Here is an 18025-nt window from a genome sequence, read left to right as displayed (position 1 = left end):
GGAAGGAAGGAAGAAAAAGTGAGTCAGCCAAGTGCCTAAGAATTTCCATGCCCAGATTTCAAGATCTCCTGTAACCTACCCTGATTCTCCCGGGTATGCAAAAATGAAGTGTTTTCTATTTCTCTTTGCCATGTATTTTGATCTCACTGGATCCACATTATCATATTGCAAATGGTTTCCTTAGTTGAGACATGTATTTGCTTATACACACACATGAGTATGTATATGTCCGTGTGCATTTAATTTTTCATATACCTATCCATTTGTGATTTCGGAATTTTAGTGTTAATGACAAATTGTGAACACAGTGATTAAGGACTATTACTGTGGTGGTTTGAGAGAGAATGGCACCCATAGGCTCATATGCTTGAATGCTTGGTCCTCTTAGTGGAACTGTTTGGGAAAAATTAGGTGTGGCCTTGTTGAGGGAGGTGTGCCACTGGGGGTAGGCTTTGAGATTTCAAAAACCCACAGCCACACCCAGTCTCTCCCACTCTCTGCCTGCTGCCTGCAGATTAGGATGTAAAGGTCTCAGCTATTGTTCCAGTGCCATGCCAACTGTTCCCTGCCATGGCAGTCTGTAACGTGGTGTTTTCATGGACTCAACTGCCAGCAAGCCCCCAACTAACTGGCTTCTTTTTAAAAAAGAGTTGCCTTGGTCATAATGTTTCTTCACAGTAAGAAAATAGCCACTAAGACACCATCTCAAACTGACTCAAGGTAGATGACCACAAATAGCAACCAATCAATCACTCATCTGTTATTAAATCTATGGAAGAGACAATTCTTTTTCTATGGTTTGGATCTCAAAGCAACATGCATCTAGATAACTTAATGATCTCAAAAAGCACAGCTTTCTTTATCTCCTGAAAGTAGATGAGCTAGTTTTTCCTTTTGTGCACTGATAGACAACTGAACTTCAATTCCTGGAGCCTGGGGGTAAGCTCTTGTGTGACCCTTCCCTCTAATTCCAGGAGAGCCCCTATTAAAAACTATGGGAAGATTAAACACATCAGAGCTGGCAAGATGGCTTAGCAGCTAAAAGCACTTGCTGCCAAGCCTGATAGCATGTGTTTGATCCCTTGGACTTACATTTTGGAAGAGAGAACAGGTTTCCATAAGTTGTCCTCTGACCTCCACACCAAATAAATAGAAATATAATAACAAAAGATACACTAGAGAACCAATGTTGGTCATATTATGTGTAGCATATGAACACAATTGTAAATAGTGTACACGTGCCTCGCAAAAGCAGGTGTGTATTGTGGCTAACCCCCACACAAGAATTTCATCAACTGATGGAATGTAGAACTTATGTTAGGCATTCCATTCCAGTTAGCTGCCCATTTATTCTAGGGTCCTGAAATAAAAATGTATTCTATCAGAGGCCACTCATCTAGCTTCTGAGCAAAACCCTAAGTACAGATCATGTCATGGTACAGCTGTATTTAGGAGACATGGGTTGAACCACACCATACACTTAGTGTCCCCCACCCCCACCCCCAGCCTGTGTGCTGCCATACAAGAAGCTACCAAATAATTAGCAGGGGCTGAGGAGACAGCTCAGTTGGCAAGGTGCTGGATACCTAAGCATGAGGACCCGTTTGACCCCCAAACCCACTTAAAAAGCCAGATGTTGTGAAGCACATCTGTAATCTCAACACTGGAGAACTAGAGATAGGAGGATCCTCAGAACTTGCTGGCCATCCAGTCTACACTACACGGTAAATCTCAGGTCCCAGGGAGAGCCTTGTTATTTTTTCCAAACGTGGGTGTTGTGGATGGAACATAGGTCGTTAGGGAAGGGTATTTTAATACAGTCATAAAAAGCTATTTTGCTGAACATTTTTGCCAATATCTCTTAGCAGTGGGGAAAATAATGACCCTCTGCTATGGAGGCATCCTCTCGGTTCTTCTCAAATGAAAGAATTCTATTGAGACTAAATTTTTTCTTTTCTTTGTGTGCAATGCAATGCGGGCTGAGTCCACATGGAGGCCAAAGGCTGACATAAAGATGTCTTCCTCAATCCTTCATTAAGACAGTGTCTTACTGAACCTGGGGCTTGCCACTCTAGCTGGACTGGCTGTGCAAGTCCTGGGAATCCTGTCTCTGCCTACCCAGGTCTGGGACTACAGGTGCACACTCAGCAGCTTTTGTGTGGGTTCTGAGGATTTGAACTCTCAGTCTTCATGTCTGAGCAGAATCGATTTACTTACTGAGCCATCTCCCCAGTTTGTTGCACAAGTTTAAATTGAAGTTACACACACACACACACACACACACACACACACACACACACACACACACACCCGGCCAGGAGACAGGATGACAGGATTTTTCTGTGTAGCTTTGGCTGTCCTAGAACTTGCTTTACAGACTAGGCTGGCTTCAGAGATCCGCCTGCCTCTACCTCCTAAGTGCTGGAATTAAAGGCATGTGCCACCACTGCTGGCTAAGCTGAAGTTTATTGAGTAAAACAAGCACTCCAGAAGTTGGGGTGGGCTATCCCAAAGGGGAATAACAGGCTCTGCATTGTGGATTTTAAAGTTGTATGAAACACTTGAAGTGAGAGGCAAATTATGGTAGGTCATAGCTCCCTTTTAGGGTATATTTTCCCATGATCCTCTAGAAAAACCCACAAAGGGGATGTGTCATTACCATGACATAGGGGGCAGGCAAGATGGCTCAGACACAAAAGCCTAACCACACAAATTCAATTTCCAGAACCCACATGAAGACTGAAGGAGAGAACTGGCATCCTACGTTTGTTCTCTGACTTCCACACGCATGCTACGATACACATCTGCTCTTGACCTCCCAATTATACACACAGTAATAACAAAGTCTTTAGAAAACACACAATGTAAATTACAATGGAGCTGAAGTCTTTTTAGGATGTGACTGATTCCCTTGTACCACTTTAGTTTTGGTAAAGCCGGAACCACCTATCTGTGGCCTTAAAAATGCTTAACAAGACATTGTGTTAGGAATGTAGCAACCAGAGACACAGTTGCAGCTCTCTTGGTGACTTGTCTGCTTTCTGAGCCTGCTGAAGGTCCCATGTCTGATCTCTGGACAAGCTGTCAGTCTTGGCTATTGTCCCAGTCAAAACAATATTATTTCAAAATAACAAAACAAAACTCATGCCTGATGAAAGTTAGGGCCAAGGTTTTACATCAGCTTGTCAGGTTGTATAAACAGGACGGGGCTTTGGGCTGTCTTCCCCAGCTCTACTGATCCTAGTTATCATCCTGATGTGTTAGCTCAAGTGTTGAAATGCAGATGAAATGGCCACAACATGGGGATGCCAGATGTTCACTTCTACTGGGTGATAAGAAAGGGCCAAGTCTTGGGGCAGTGACGATACATGTCTTTAATCCCAGCATCCAGAGGCAGGTGGATCTCTGAGTCTCAGGACAGCCAAGGCTACACAGAGAAACTCTGTCAAGAAAAATCAAAAGGTTGCAGGCAAATGGATGGAACTAGGGAAAAAAATCATACTGAGTGAGGTAACCCAGACACAGAAAGACAAACATGGTGTGTACTCACTTATATATAGGTGGTTATTAGGAGTATAGGATAACCAACCTACATTCCACAGCCTCGGAGAGGTTAGAAAACAAGGAGGGCCCAAAGAGGGATGCATGGATTTCCCTGGGAAGTGGAAAAGTGTAAACTGGGAGTAGGGGTGGAGAGGATGGAGGGATGGGAACTGAAGGGAGTTGTGGTGATACATTATTTATGATCTATTAAAGCTTGCCTGAGGATTCAGAAAGCAACGTCAAGCCACAAGCTTGATAGAAGCTAAGCACAAGCCTTTAATTCTAGGACTCATAAGAGGTACTTACGACAGGAACAGGGTCTCAGAGCTAGTGTTCATTCTCTAGCCACATTGAGGATAGGAAGACATTGAAGTCTCTAGGTATACATGGAGGAGAACATAGCAGTCTGAGTGAATTTGAGGATCACCCCTTTGGTCTGAGCTGAGGTAGACATAAGAGCTAGTGGCCGGTTGCTTTGCTTTTCTGATCTTCAGCTTGAACCCCAACATCAGTCTCTGGGTCTTTTATTTATCATGATACAGGGAGCAGGTTGGGAGGGCTGAGTACAGTGAGTTGAAGGCAGAATGGAGGGTGTAAGTAACAAAAGAGATGCCTTGCTGAGGGGTGGGTGCATTTCAGGGCAAGGGAGAAACCTGGTGCCAGAGATGTAGAAACAGATGTGTTATGCTTGTAGTAGGATTTTAAAGATTCATCTTGTATTTTGCCTCCATGTATGTATGTTCACCACATATATGCCTAGAGTCAAAAGAGAGTGTTGGAACCCTGAAACTGGAGTTACAGGCACTTGTGAGCTACCATGTGGGTGCTGGGAGGAAACCCAGGTCCCCTGTAAGCACAAATGCTCTTAACCACTAAACCATCTTTCCAGCCCCAGGATTTTGGATAAAAACTAGAATTCTAGTAATTGGTAAGATACAGATCATTTAAAAAAGTATGAACACTACTAAGGACCAGGTCAAAATAACTGACACATCACACAGGAATGCTGTTTGGAGTAGGGCCTTAGTTCTGCTACACCAACTGTCTGAAGTTCACCTCACTCCCCTTAGCTCAGGTCACTCACATTGATAATTATCTTTGAATTTGTCCTTTGGGAAAAAAGGGGGGGAGGCGAGTGTGTCAGATTTTCTTAGTAACATTCCATCCACATTTGGGTCTCCCCTGGTATTTTCAACAGATAAAATTACAACTGACAAGGTGAACATGATTTTATCAAAGGACACCCTTCTAAGTTTACCTGGGTATTTTGACAACTTCTTGCTAACCAGCTACATCAATTATTACTCACAACAAGTTTTAAAACAAGTTTATTGAAGAATATTCGTATGAAGGCAACCACTTTTGATTTGTCATTAAAAAAAAAAGTTACATTTCTTTATGCTGTGTACTAAAGGTCATGTAAGAGAACAGAGTCACATGCTTCTCTCTGTGAAACCCTTGGGTTACAGTATAGCACAGTGTTGTCATTTCTGCACCGTGAGAATAAATTAAAAAAAGTCTCTTCTATGTTTTTCTTCAAAAAGCGATGAAAATAACAGAAGGTGGCATAAAAAAGCCGAATTTCTCTACTCATTCCGTAGTATTGGAGCCAGTATCTAGAAACAGGAAAGAGAGCAATTCAAGGAGCAAGTTCTAAAATATCAGTATTTTAGGAACATCTAGGAAAAGGACTGAAGTGGTGTGTAGCAGGAGGAGGAGGAAGCAGGTAGAGAGGGGTACTCTGGAGAGACACTGCCAAGGTCAACAGCTTCCTTCCCAAGGCAGAGGTAAGATATAGTTAATGTAAACTGCAGGTGACTGTTGCGGACTAGTGTAAACAGCTCTTCCAAGCCACATCCTGCTGGGAAATACAGCAATCTTCTGTCTCTGGCTATCGCTGCCCTTTCCTCTGCTACTCTATTGAGAACACAGCTTAATTTTAGGATGCTAATTTTAGAAGAATGAAATTTTACAGCAGCACCTGATTTATGCAAAATCACTGAAGAATGGAATTTTCCTAATTAAGTGAATTTAATTTTTAAATGCCAAACTATATTTTAACCATGTCTAAGATTTCATCTTTTCCTGTGGCTACAAAAAGAAAAAAAAAAAAAAGGAATCTACCACAACCATTTTTTTTTTTTTTCAAGACAGGGTTTCTCTGTATAATACCCTGGCTGTCCTGGAACTTGCTTTGTAGACCAGGCTGGCCTTGAATTTGGAGATCCACCTGCCTCTGCCTCCCATTTCTTACATATTCAAATCTTTGCTAAAGATCCATTACTACAGTTTGCTTTAAATGAGGGCAGCTCTTCAGTGACCACCTAACTAAAGACATGGATAACTGGCTTCTTTTTATTATCTGAGGTTGGAAAAACAATCTCGTATCTCTCAAAAAGAACAGCACCAAGGACCACCTGGCAGAAGCTCCTGTAAGTAACACACCCACCCCACAGCTCTCTGTATTAGGGTTGCTCAGAGGCTTTGCTTTTTTGGTTCAAATGACTGAAATCAACCCTCTTCTGGTCATATCTATACTGCATTGGTTTTTAGTTGCTCTCGTCACATTTTAAGTGCTCAAGGGCCACGCACAACTACTACGGATGGTAGCTAGAACATTTTCATCATTACACAAATTCTTAACAGAACTAACTGGTGTTCTTCACCTGCTCCCTGCCTCAGGGCAAAGGACTAACCCTAAGGTCTCATACAAATGGAGCCCTCTATCAATGTGCTGTATTTCTAGCCCCCTTTTTACTCTACCAGACAGGGTTTAAGTTGCTTAGGCAGGCCTTGAAGTTGTTATCTGTTTCAGCTTCCCAAGTAAGGAAGATTACAGGTCTGTACTACCTGGCCCATTTATATCAATTAATTTGTAAATATTTAGTAACTATAAAATAATGCACAAACTCTATGATCCAATAAACACTTAAAAACCTAGGAGCTATAAGGATGTTATTAGCTTAAATTACAAGAGGGAAAAACCCATGAAAAGTACAGAAATTTATCTTGTGGTACAGCATAAAGTACTACCTTTGTAGAAATGGAAAACAAAAAGTAACTCAAGAAAAAAGGAAAAAAAAAAGAAAAAAGATCTTAAGTATCTGCTGGTCACACTAAGAAGTCTCTAGGACTACTGCTGAGGATTCCTAGTTAGCTCTGATGAGTAAGTCAATGTAATGGTGCTAATTTCCTAGATTTTTTGACATCTGGAAGACTTTTTAGCCTTTAATCCTACCACTCTGGAGGCAGAGATAGGTGGATCTCTGAGTTTGGCCCGGTTGGTCTACATGATGAGTTCCAAAACAGACATGGCTACACAGAGAAAACCTGTCTTGAAAAATCAAAATAAATAAATATAAAGGGCTGTAGCCATCAGAAATCAGATTAAAAAGACTAATCTATATGAAAAATTATATATGTGTAAACATGTCTCTGTGCACAGATGTGTTACTATAAAAAATACATCCCTAATATGTAGAAGTCTTTACTTTCCAAAGATGAGCAGTTATCTGTACAGGTGGTTTATATATGGAGCTTTTCTGTATTTTCTACATTTCTTCAGTGATTAGATATTCTTTAAAAGATCCAAACTGTAGCCAGCATGGTACACATGCCTTTAATCCCAGCATTTAGGAAGCAAAGGTAGGTGAAATCTGAGTCTGAGGACAGTCTGGTTTACATAATGAGTTCAAGGCTGGTCAATGCTACAGAGACCGTCTCAAAAAACAAAACAAAACAAAAAAACAACAAAAAACAAACCAGAAACAAAACAAACTTGATATGTAACATAAGAAATGGAGGTATTACTTCCTATATTTCTCTCTTTCTTGCTTCTTAGAGTCCCCTCCCCCCTTCTTGGAGTGGTGATCTTTATACTCCAGGGACTGGTACTTTAAACACAAGCTGTTCAGATTACCAATTAAAGTAAATATACAATAAAACATAGGGCTAGGGCATGACTGAGTATTAGTGCAAATCCAGCAAGTACAAGGCTTTGGGTTATGTTTAAAACTAAACAAAAGGAAATAACCAGTCATGGAGCAGAGATGTGCCACTTTAAACATGTTTAACGACCTAAAGAACCTCTAGGTTGGCTGTGGAATATTCCCTTGCACAAATGTAACAAATCAGAGGACTGGGTATCTCCCATTATAACTGCAAGGTTCACGATTAGTTTAAATAGCTTCTTATACATAAAGTGCAGGGTATCCAGCAACAAAGAAGTTTTAAGATAAATGCTCGGTTACACATTACTTTCTTTTTTTTTTGTTTTTTGAGACAAGGTTTCTCTGTGTAGCTTTGGAGCCTATCCTGGCACTCGCTCTGGAGACCAGGGTGGCCTTGAACTCACAGAGATCCACCTGCCTCTGCCTCCCAAGTGCTGGGATTAAAGGCATGCGCCACCAACACCCGGCTTACACTTTACTTTCTTAAAGAAGCAGTGACAAGTCTGATGACTGCTTCTAATAAGCAACTCAATGGAAGGAAATTTAGCAATTAGCTTACTTTCTTTACACATGAATTGAATCTGTGTTAAGCGTCTATGTGTCATCTAAGCATACAGATGTAAGGTCAGTAAGAAGACACATGTAGAATACAGAAGCTAGATTTTTATCTGATCACCTGGCCAATTTCCCCTGAGGCTTTCAGATAGATCAAGATAACTAAAGAGGAGAAAAAAAATATTTCAACAAGTTTGCTTTCACAGTAATTAGGCGAGCACTTACTTTTACCATCACAGGCTACAATTTTCACTTTATCCACTTTAATAAGTTCTGTCACCTCTCTGAATTCAACATCATTCAATACAAAAGTCCAAACATTATCGCAGAATCTGTATGTATTTAGAGAGCCCTTTAAAACAAAACATTGAGAAATGCCATGAGAAGCCATTGTTTCCCCTCATGCTTTATTCCAAAGAAACCCAAGAGAACTTAGCTACCAAGTATATAGCTATTAAAACAGTATGCTTAATGCTTAGCTTAGTTTACTTAACTTCTTAATTTTATCTACTTAGAAATAAGAGAAAACCTGAGCAAGTCAGCTCAGGTAAGAGTTAAAAAAACATTTTTTGCTAACCGACTATTTTTAGCACTCTAAAACAATCTGCAAATTACTTACCTGAAATGAAAAGCTGTATGAAAACTTAAATTTGTATGTCTACTGCACTCTTGTGGATAAATTATGAAAGTCCATCTGACCTCTGTCTTTTGAGAAAGGGATCTCTACATAGCACTGGCTGTCTTGGAACTCACTAGGTAGCCCAGGCTGTCCTGGAACTGTCTGTCTCTGCCTCCGAAGTGCTGGGATTAAAGGTGTGTACCACTACATCCTGTCCATTATATTAAAAATATTTATTTTTATATATGCATGCATGTATATATCTGGTACATGCTTGCCTGAGCTTATGCATACTATATGCATGTAGATGACTGTGAAGGCCAGGAGTCTGATCCCCTGAATTGGAGGCATAGGTAGTTGTGAGCCACCTGATATGGGTGCTGAGAACCAAACTCACGTTTTCTCCAAGAGCAGTAGTGTTTTAGTCACTAAACCCTCCCCAGCCCTCACATTTGACTTTTCTTTTTTCCTTTTTTTTTTTGAGACAGGGTTTTACTATGTAGTCCTGACGTCCTGGAACTCAATATTTAGTTGAGATTGGCTTCCAACTCAATGAGATCTGCTTCCTGAATGCTGGGATTAAATACATGCACTGGCTCCATTTGAATGTTTTACATATTTAAAGCTCTATATTCCACTGGTTGTTCATTTCCTAAATTTGTACAAAAGCAAATTCCTTAGAAACATTAAGACAATTTAAATCCCATAACTGGTTCAGACACATCACTGATATCTATTAAGACTACTTCCAAATCAGCTTTTCCTATGACTCTGCTGTCACTTAATCCAGAAACTTGAAAATTACCAGTTTGTCTCTCAATTCCACCATATCCACAGCTGTCAAGTCCTGTCAGATGTGCCCTTTAAAAGCCCTCCGTTTCTTGCCATCCCTTGTTAGAACTGTCTACTTTGACCCTTCTGATTCAGCTGGCTAAGAGGCATGGTCTTCTGCCTCTAGTCTTATTCCACTGTAATCCATTCTTCATGTGAACACCAGCAAAGCAAATAAAATTGTGTGGCTCCTGTGATGAACAGTCCTTCACTGACTTCCTTATTAGGGTTAGTATATTACTACAGGTGTGGACTTGCTGGGGGTCCCATTGTTTCTTTGAGGTTTCCTTCACATCAGTATCTCCTGAAGAATTGTCTTCTGGAATTTCCTACCATATTCCAAATGTTATCTTTCTACAGTACCACCACTCCTTTAGCTGACTATGAATCATTCTTCAGGACTCAAGCGTTAAATTGTGAGTGTAGCCCTTTGTCCTCCATACCTGCTGTACTCCACTGAACCAAGTAACATATCCTAACACTGTTAACATATTTATTTTAATGGTCTGCTTGGTAAACTATGCTGGTAGCAGAGACCAGTGCTTTCTGTTGTATTTTCAGAGTCCAGCAGAATCTAGACCACAGTAATTATTCATGTCTACTATATGCATTAAATCCATTCACAGTCATCAGTTTTTAAAATTCTGCTTATATTCAGATTCAAAAATTTTTCACCAACATGGATGATACTGTAGGAATCATTTTAAGATTTGCTGTTTAAATATCTTGTGCTGAATTTCACATTGTTTAATACTTTTTTTCACACTTATGCTTCCTTTTATGTACAAGGATATGTTCCTGCTCCTAGATAAAAACCCAAACCAAAAAATGTTTTTATTAAAAGAATTCACTGCAAAGGACAGTGAACCTTTGTGTATATAATTTTTAGTTACTTAGGTATCTTGCTTTTTTGTGTATTTCTACTAGATAAGAATCTAGTACCTTATCTATAAGAGCTGGAAGAATAATGGCACTTTAAACAATTTTAGATTCATTTTTCTTTCAAAGAGTTCATTTGGCTCAATATTGATTTTTATCAATTCTCTCTTTAAAAAAATAGAGTCTTTTAATACATATCAACAATAGGTGATATCTGTGTTTCTTTAAAATAGCAACTTAAAGGTTACACAGTACTCATTTGTAGACAACAAACAAACAACAAAACCATGGGGAAAAAAAGAGAAGAATCTGTCACAAGAAGGAATACTTTTTGACCACTTAAATATTTTAACGCTTACTTATTACCATTTGAAGCTGAGTACTATCATGTTTAGGTAGCCATTTCTTCCATCTTTTTTTCTTCTTCTATCCTCTTAAGTGCACACAGTGGCGCTTTAAAAGCCTAGTTATATGTATTAAATCCATGTGAATTTACTTTCTAAAAGTCCTCCCTAAGTTACTTGCCCCATTTTTTACTTTTTACTAATAAATTTCAACAAATAAACAATTAAAGCTTTAGTTTTCATACTCAAGGATGTTTTTCTTATAATATCTTACTGAGTAGTATCACACAGAATTCACATTAAGGATTTGAAACTAAAAATTAACTCATATATTACGTAAAGTCCTTAAATTCCTTAAATGGATAGACCTAATCTTATTGGTAGATCAGCAAAAATTACTGTACATAAAAATGAATATTGATATTCGATCAAGCAATTTGACTTAGAAAATTAAGTAGTAGCAATATGTTGTCTCTTGACTATATGGTACACCAAGCTAAACAGAATGCTCTTTGCATGTATGGTTTGCTGTAATTCAGGGCAGGGTATGGAATCCTGGGCTGCGGCAGTAGCAATGGGAAAAGAAAAAGTAAACTGGAAAATTAAGACCTCGTCAGGGCCAACTCTTAGAAAACTGACAGACTTACAAAACATTATATATAAGAAATACAAATATCCAATTAATTTTTGCAAAAGAAACCCACACTAGACACTTCTAACAGAGCAATTAGAAGACTACCAAGGTCTTGTGAACCTTACTGCCTCTGATAAGTAGTTCAATTTTCTAAATGGCCAAAATTTACACAGTTTAACATAGATCAATTTAAAACAAAAGTTAAAATTTCAAGCAGATTCCTACAAAGAACAACTTTGTCAGAACCCCTACTTGCCAGATTTAATACTCTTAGAGAATTCTATTTATTTATTTATTTATTTATTTAAATATGGTTTCTCTGTGAAGCCCTGATTGTCCGGGAAGTTGGTTTGTAGATAGATCAGGCTGGCTGCAGAGGCAGAGGCAGGCAGATCTCTGCCTTTCCTCAGTGCTAGGATTAAAGATATGTGCCATCATGCCTGACTATTTGACTATTTATATCTGTAATGTTTTTAAAAGATTTTATTTATTTATTATGTATACAACATTCTGCTTCCATGTATATCTGCACACCAGAAGAGGGCACCAGATTTCATAACGGATGGTTGTGAGCCACCATGTGGTTGCTGGGATTTGAACTCAGGACCTCTGGAAGAATAGTCAGTGCTCTTAACCTCTGAGCCATCTCCCCAGTCCCCTATATCTGTAATTTTTAAGCATGTAAAATGGGTAGACATTTATATGTAACATAAACACATATTTTATCTCTTCAGCAAAATGTAAGTCAAATGGGGACCTCATCTATTTTGTTCACCCTTATATTTCTGATACCTAGAACAATGTCTATTACCTAATAGGCACTTAAATGCTTAAAATAAATACTACAATCTTTTGTTATTTTATCAACAAAACACTCATGTTGCCTCAACACCGAGGTTTAAAAAAATGCAACTCATAAATTCTTTCCCTATATTAGCCTTCATATGTTTTAAATTTATTTCTATAGTGTACAGATGAAGATATTAGAGAAATATAACAGGGCAACAGCAAACACCATTATCCACAACATGTCTCCACATGGTAAACTGTTTTGCCACATTTTGCAATGAGCTCTTAACCTCAAATTACCACAAAATTGAGAGCGGTATTTTGTTCAAAGCAGGGATGATTCAGAAGACATCTAGCTACCAGAACAGACTTTATAAGTCAAGCTATCTAAGAGTAGATGGGAGGCAACATGAAGATTCTACAGATAACCAACCTTTCCTGGAAGGTCAGAGTTTGAAAAACATAACTGAACTTAAGGACTACTCTGTCACTTACCTTCTGTCTTACAGCTTATACTTTCAGGCCTTTGAAAACCTCAGTAATTCTCCAGGGATGAAAAAGCCAAACATATACAGGATGATTTATGAAGCAATGAAATTAAAAATCTAAAAGCTATTCATCACATGGAATGGATGAACTACCATTCAATTATTACACAAGTTCCCAAATCAGACTAACCAAACCCTCCTGTTATGCTGAGTAAGTCCATGTAGGCTCTCTGAGTAACTGGTGCAGACTTCCATACACAGGAAAATATCCTTACCCTGAAATTGACTCTGTTCCTGACTCTCTGAGCCAATGCTGAATTTATTGCTTTATCAAACTGAAGTAGAACTTGAAGGGCAAGCTGGGGGGTGATCTGTTGGGACTGAGAAAAAACGAAGATCATAAATTCACTAAGGGAAGAACATTAAAGACAAAATAGATAAAGTATATTAATTGTAATCTAAACTTCTGAAGTAGAAGTCCCTATTCCTCTGTGCTCTAAGTGACAATGAAACAAGGCCTGAAAATAACTTCTACACTATCTTGACAAATAAAAAAAACTTGCAGTATGTTTGCAAAGCCAGGAAAAACTCTTGCTATTCCTTCAGTGGTTGGACTAAGTGTTCAACAAATGGAAACGAAGCTTTTTCTTAATAAAAGACATGAGACATACGCACACACACACACACACACACACACACACACACACACACACACACACACACACACACGCAAATCTTACCAAAGTCTATATAATAATGCCAAAGCAGATGGAGCCAGGCATGGCGCTGCACAACTGCAATTCCAACAGGTGGGCAGGAAGACCAGGGGCTATAGACCACACTAACTACAGAGCACATTCAGTGACAGCCTGGACCCTGTCTCAAAAAAACCAAAAAACAACCTCGCTCCCACACCTCCCTCCACACCCCAACAGAACATAAATATAAATATTTAATACTTTCTTAGTTGTGTGATGAGTAAGATTAATTCTTCTAAAACTTAAATAGAAATTTAAAGTTCTAACTCAAACCTCAAAAACACTGGACAGAATTACTTTTAAAATGATCGAATATCCCTTTCTTCTAAATTTGAGATGAGAAGACTATACTTTAAGGGATCATTTCTATAGTTCATCACTAAAAATAAGGGAAAAAATGTTAATTTTAAAATACTTTTAACAAAGAAATTTGAAGACTTATAGAGCATGTTTAATGTTTGGTCCCCACCTGTATGAGCTCATCAAGGCTTTCTTGAAGACTGTTTCCCAAAGTCGTATTTCTGTATAACTGATATGCCATGGCTTAAAATGGAGCAATTACTTTTTCTTCAGGCTTGCATTGATGTCCTACAAATTTAATATAAAAGGCCAACCTGTAACAATGTAAATTATATATAATAGTCTACTATTTCATGTATTCTAACATGGAACTATTAGAACTCAATTACAAATTACTATATTAATTATTTTATAATTTCAAAGAATTGTTCAAAGTTGATTTTTCTGATTTTAACACAAGTATGGTATTTATCATTTTAATTCAGTATGTTGACATACTCATCAAAATGTTCATCTTTATTTTTCCCACAGATTTCCTTTAGTTTAGAATTTCCCACATAGCATCCATTCTACCTGCTGTCACATAGTGACATATTTGCATTTGGGCCCTTTATTTTTCTGTTCTCTTAAAATTCCATTAGAGTTCCTGCCAAGAGGATGACACTATGACAGGAAACAGAGACAGGAAGATGAATGAAGGTGAACCAGTCCTAAAAATCTCTGACTCTATAAAGGAAAATAGACACCTAAAAAGGTTAAATTTGGTGTAAAGGAGTAAGACATTGTATCATATAGGTTGCTTGTGGACCGAGCTGGCTTTAAGTTTCCCATTCTTCAAGCAAAGGAAGAAAGCCATTCTAGGATGACAGGCAGGAGGGTAAGAAAAGCCACAGAAGTGTGAAAGTGTAAGGTCTGTGGAAATCTTTAAGTGTGAGTACACAGTAGCAGTAGGTGAAGCAGAAGCAGAGGACAGGATGAGTTTGCTCCACAAGAGAACTGGAGGCAACAAAAAGCCCTTGAAACAACAAGGCAAGAAAGGCAGAAAATCCTACTTATGGGACCTGAAAATGGATACAGGAATACAGATTTAACATGTTTACTTAGAGTCCAGAGATGATAGGAGGAGACATATTCAAACAATCACCAGATAAGACTTGGCAAAAATAATGACTGGCCATTTTCACATTACAGCTGGCCATCATTTGATTCAATAGATCATTCTGTGATCTTGATGACATGCCTTCAGCTTTGGGGGTACCATTCTTAGTTCTTTCCTCCCAGCTCATGGAACTACTTACTGTATATCCTGTTTTCTTTGGCAATTCTTCCTCAGCTCCCTGACTTCCATCTCCTGAATGACCCTAAGGCTTCTTAAGTCTTCTCTTCCCTGGCTTTCCCCTTATTTTTTCCATCTAAGCTTATGGTTTTAAACTCCATCTATATGTTGATTACTCAGAAACTTTTATCTCTTGTCCTCTCTTCTCTCTTTGTACCCACAAGTAAAACTTTATTTTACACTGAAAAAAAAATTATCAAATAGCTGAGACATTTCTCCTGCAGTTAAGAGCAATTGCAGAGGACCTGGGTTCAGTTCTGAGGTACCCATATTGGGTAGATCACAACCAGTTGTAACTTAAGCTCCAGGGAACCCCATGTCCTATTCTGGCCTCCATGAGCACCCACGTGCATGCGCTCTCTCTCTCTCTCTCTCTCTCTCTCTCTCTCTCTCTCTCTCTCTCTCTCTCTCTCTCTCTCTCTCTCACACACACACACACACACAGCTTCACTCCTACCAATAACTAAGGCTGACACATACATGGTATTCCGTCTTCGTCTACCAGACTAGAAGATACATGACGGCAGGGAAATCTAGTTCGGTTATGTATTCACCATTCAGAATAATGTACGTAGTATGCATTAAAAAAAATTTGTTGAGTAAAAAAACCTGGTGGCATGTCTAAGTGTTAATAAAAAAATTAGAAATACATTTACATGGGGGTACATTTCTACTTTACTAATGAAATGAAATTAATGGAAACTAGAATCTCCCAACCACATTCATGTACTCACCTACTTACCACTGCCTATACCCATGGATCCTACCTTTCTGTCATTATAGTCACTGTGCTTTTATGTACATGCAATTTTTCCACCTCTGAATCAGGCCCTCGTTCTCTAGCATATCTGAGGATTTTGTCTAACAATCCAGTCATTCTTTTTTTTCTTTCATCACCAAATTTTCCCTTTCTTCCATCATTTCTATTGGCAAAAACAAAAACAACAAACAAAACACCCAAACTGGCAGCTAGCTACTTCTCTCACCGTGGGTAGAGCACCACCACCACCACTCAAATTCACTCCTCCCGCCACCTATATTCTATTCTAAGAGTTATTTGACTCCCTGTTTCCCATTCTCCCCCTTTCCCTAGTCATACCAAGCTTTTGGCTCTAACTGTAATGAAACTGATGCTGCAGGTCATCAATGGCACTGCTAAGACTAGCGCAGACTAGCGCATCTGACACAGCTGACTTCTTCCAGTTACAGGATCTCTGCTTGGTACTTCACTTTTGGGGTTGTCTTCTTAGATTCCCTGGTTCATCCCGACGACTGACCCTCTTCTCCTTGTAGCCCTGGCTGGTCTGAAACTCAGAGAGATCTGCCTGTGTCTGCCTCCTGGGTGCTGGAATTAAGGGTGTGCACCACCATGTCTGGCCCTTCCCTATTCCTTACAATCACAAGACAGTCTCTGTTTACTATTTTCTTTCTACATACATTTATGAAGTTTAACTTTCATTCTTATGGCTTTAAACATCAGTTGGTGAGTCCCAAATACACATATCCTCTAAGCAATTCTCAATTCTGGAACTAACTTCCTATTCAAAATTTCTGCTTGTCCTTTGCATCTCAGATGAAGTGACCTCTATGGGCTTAGACAAGAAGACCTTTGAAGTTGTAAACCACAAAGATGTCCAATTCCTAGCAAATCTTGTAAACACAACCTTCAAAATGGATGCAGTATCCAATCATTTCTCCACATGCCTATTATTACTTCCTTGTTCTGAGCCACTGTTACAAGTCACTTGGATGGTGCAAATGGTGTCCCCATTTCCTTTATGCTAAATTTGTTCCCCAAGCTCTTTATAGTTTACATTGGAGTTATCTTTTGAAAACATGGGCTAGAAAAATTCCTTTTCTCCCACAGCTTTCATCAGCACTGACAATGTGGCTACCTTTCATGTCTGGTCTTACCTACTATCTGTCTCCCCCTTGCACACCCCAACTTCCCGAGCATGACAGGCACGTCTCTGCCTTTCTGATGGCTGTTCTTTCTGCCTGAAATGTTCTTGCGCAGATCGGAACTTGACTAACACACAAAACTCATCTTTGCCCAAATAGCTCCCACCCAACAACGCCTAAACACTGCGGACTCCCACATCCACTAGTGAACTAATCCGTACCTTTTAGCTCGCTCAAATTTCTTGTTGGCACCATATGCCAAGTTACATAACGGTCTTATATTTATTCTCTGCATAAAATGTAAGGTCCACGAGGGCATGGATCTTTGTGTTTTACTCCCTGAGGAAACCTGCGGGCCGAGAACAGTACCTGACCCACGACGGGAGTCAAACGAAACATTTAGTCCGTTGAAGGTAAACGCCGGTCAGTACAGGTGTTTTGAGAAGAGGCGAAAAAGGTCAGGGAGATTACAAACTTGAAAACGGCCCAGCAGAGAGCCGTGCCACGCTCCCTTCTGACAACTAAGCATTATTTAGAAAACAGCGAGGAGCGACTTCAACGTCTGCTCAAACTAGATGCCTCGGCCATCTCCAATCTTTTAAGGTGGCGACAGCTGCAGAACTGCGGCGTTCCCTCCTCACGGTGGAGATGGAGCGGGGGCGCTTGGTTCCGGTGTCTGAGCCAGACGCGCGTCCACCGAGCGCGGCCTGAGGAGAGCGGGAAGGCGGCTGCTCCCGCGCGGCCGCGTCTGCCTGGGGGCGGCTTCCGGCGGCCACAGCGCTCGCTACCGCCCGCCCCGCCGCGGCTCCCCCGCTCCCGGCCCCGCCGCCCCCTACCTGAGGGAAGGCGCTTCCGCCGCGGCGCTAGCAGAGCCGGGCAGGGTGCCCGCCGCGACCACCTCCTCAGCCACGGAAACCACAGCGCTGGGCCAGTGACCCGGAAGTGCTTGTGTGACCCGGAGGTGACGCCACGAGAGCCACCGGTGGCCCCCACCTCTGCTTCCGAGAAGGCGAGGGCCTCTCCTGCTTGGGCGGGGGAACCCCAAGCCCGCGGGGCGTCTCACATGCTAGCCCGAGTTTAGCCCAGCGAGCTGTTTT

General features: G+C 40.2%; 1 protein-coding gene across 5 annotated transcripts; it reads right to left on the bottom strand.

Annotated features, from left to right (window-relative positions):
* Positions 1 to 4855: 4855 nt before the first annotated feature.
* On the bottom strand, positions 4856 to 17913 carry Gtf2a2 (general transcription factor IIA subunit 2). Of its 5 annotated transcripts, none has more exons than XM_027411249.2 (5): positions 17765 to 17912; positions 13860 to 13978; positions 12908 to 13012; positions 8274 to 8400; positions 4856 to 5159 (listed from the first exon to the last, which is right to left on the bottom strand). In XM_027411249.2, the coding sequence occupies exons 2-5, from the start codon at positions 13929 to 13931 to the stop codon at positions 5134 to 5136; spliced, it is 330 nt and encodes a 109-aa protein (XP_027267050.1). In that variant the 5' UTR covers positions 13932 to 13978; positions 17765 to 17912; the 3' UTR covers positions 4856 to 5133. The 5 variants fall into 5 exon arrangements, with proteins under 5 accessions (XP_027267050.1, XP_027267053.1, XP_027267052.1 ...); XM_027411252.2 differs by having other exon boundaries at positions 13860 to 14004; positions 17765 to 17877; XM_027411251.2 differs by lacking the exon at positions 17765 to 17912 and adding an exon at positions 17298 to 17436.
* Positions 17914 to 18025: the final 112 nt, after the last annotated feature.

This window comes from Cricetulus griseus, chromosome 4, assembly GCF_003668045.3.
Source record: "Cricetulus griseus strain 17A/GY chromosome 4, alternate assembly CriGri-PICRH-1.0, whole genome shotgun sequence".
Taxonomy (NCBI): domain Eukaryota; kingdom Metazoa; phylum Chordata; class Mammalia; order Rodentia; family Cricetidae; genus Cricetulus; species Cricetulus griseus.
Note: the sequence above shows the minus strand (reverse complement) of the source record. Positions and strands in the feature narration are given on the sequence as shown.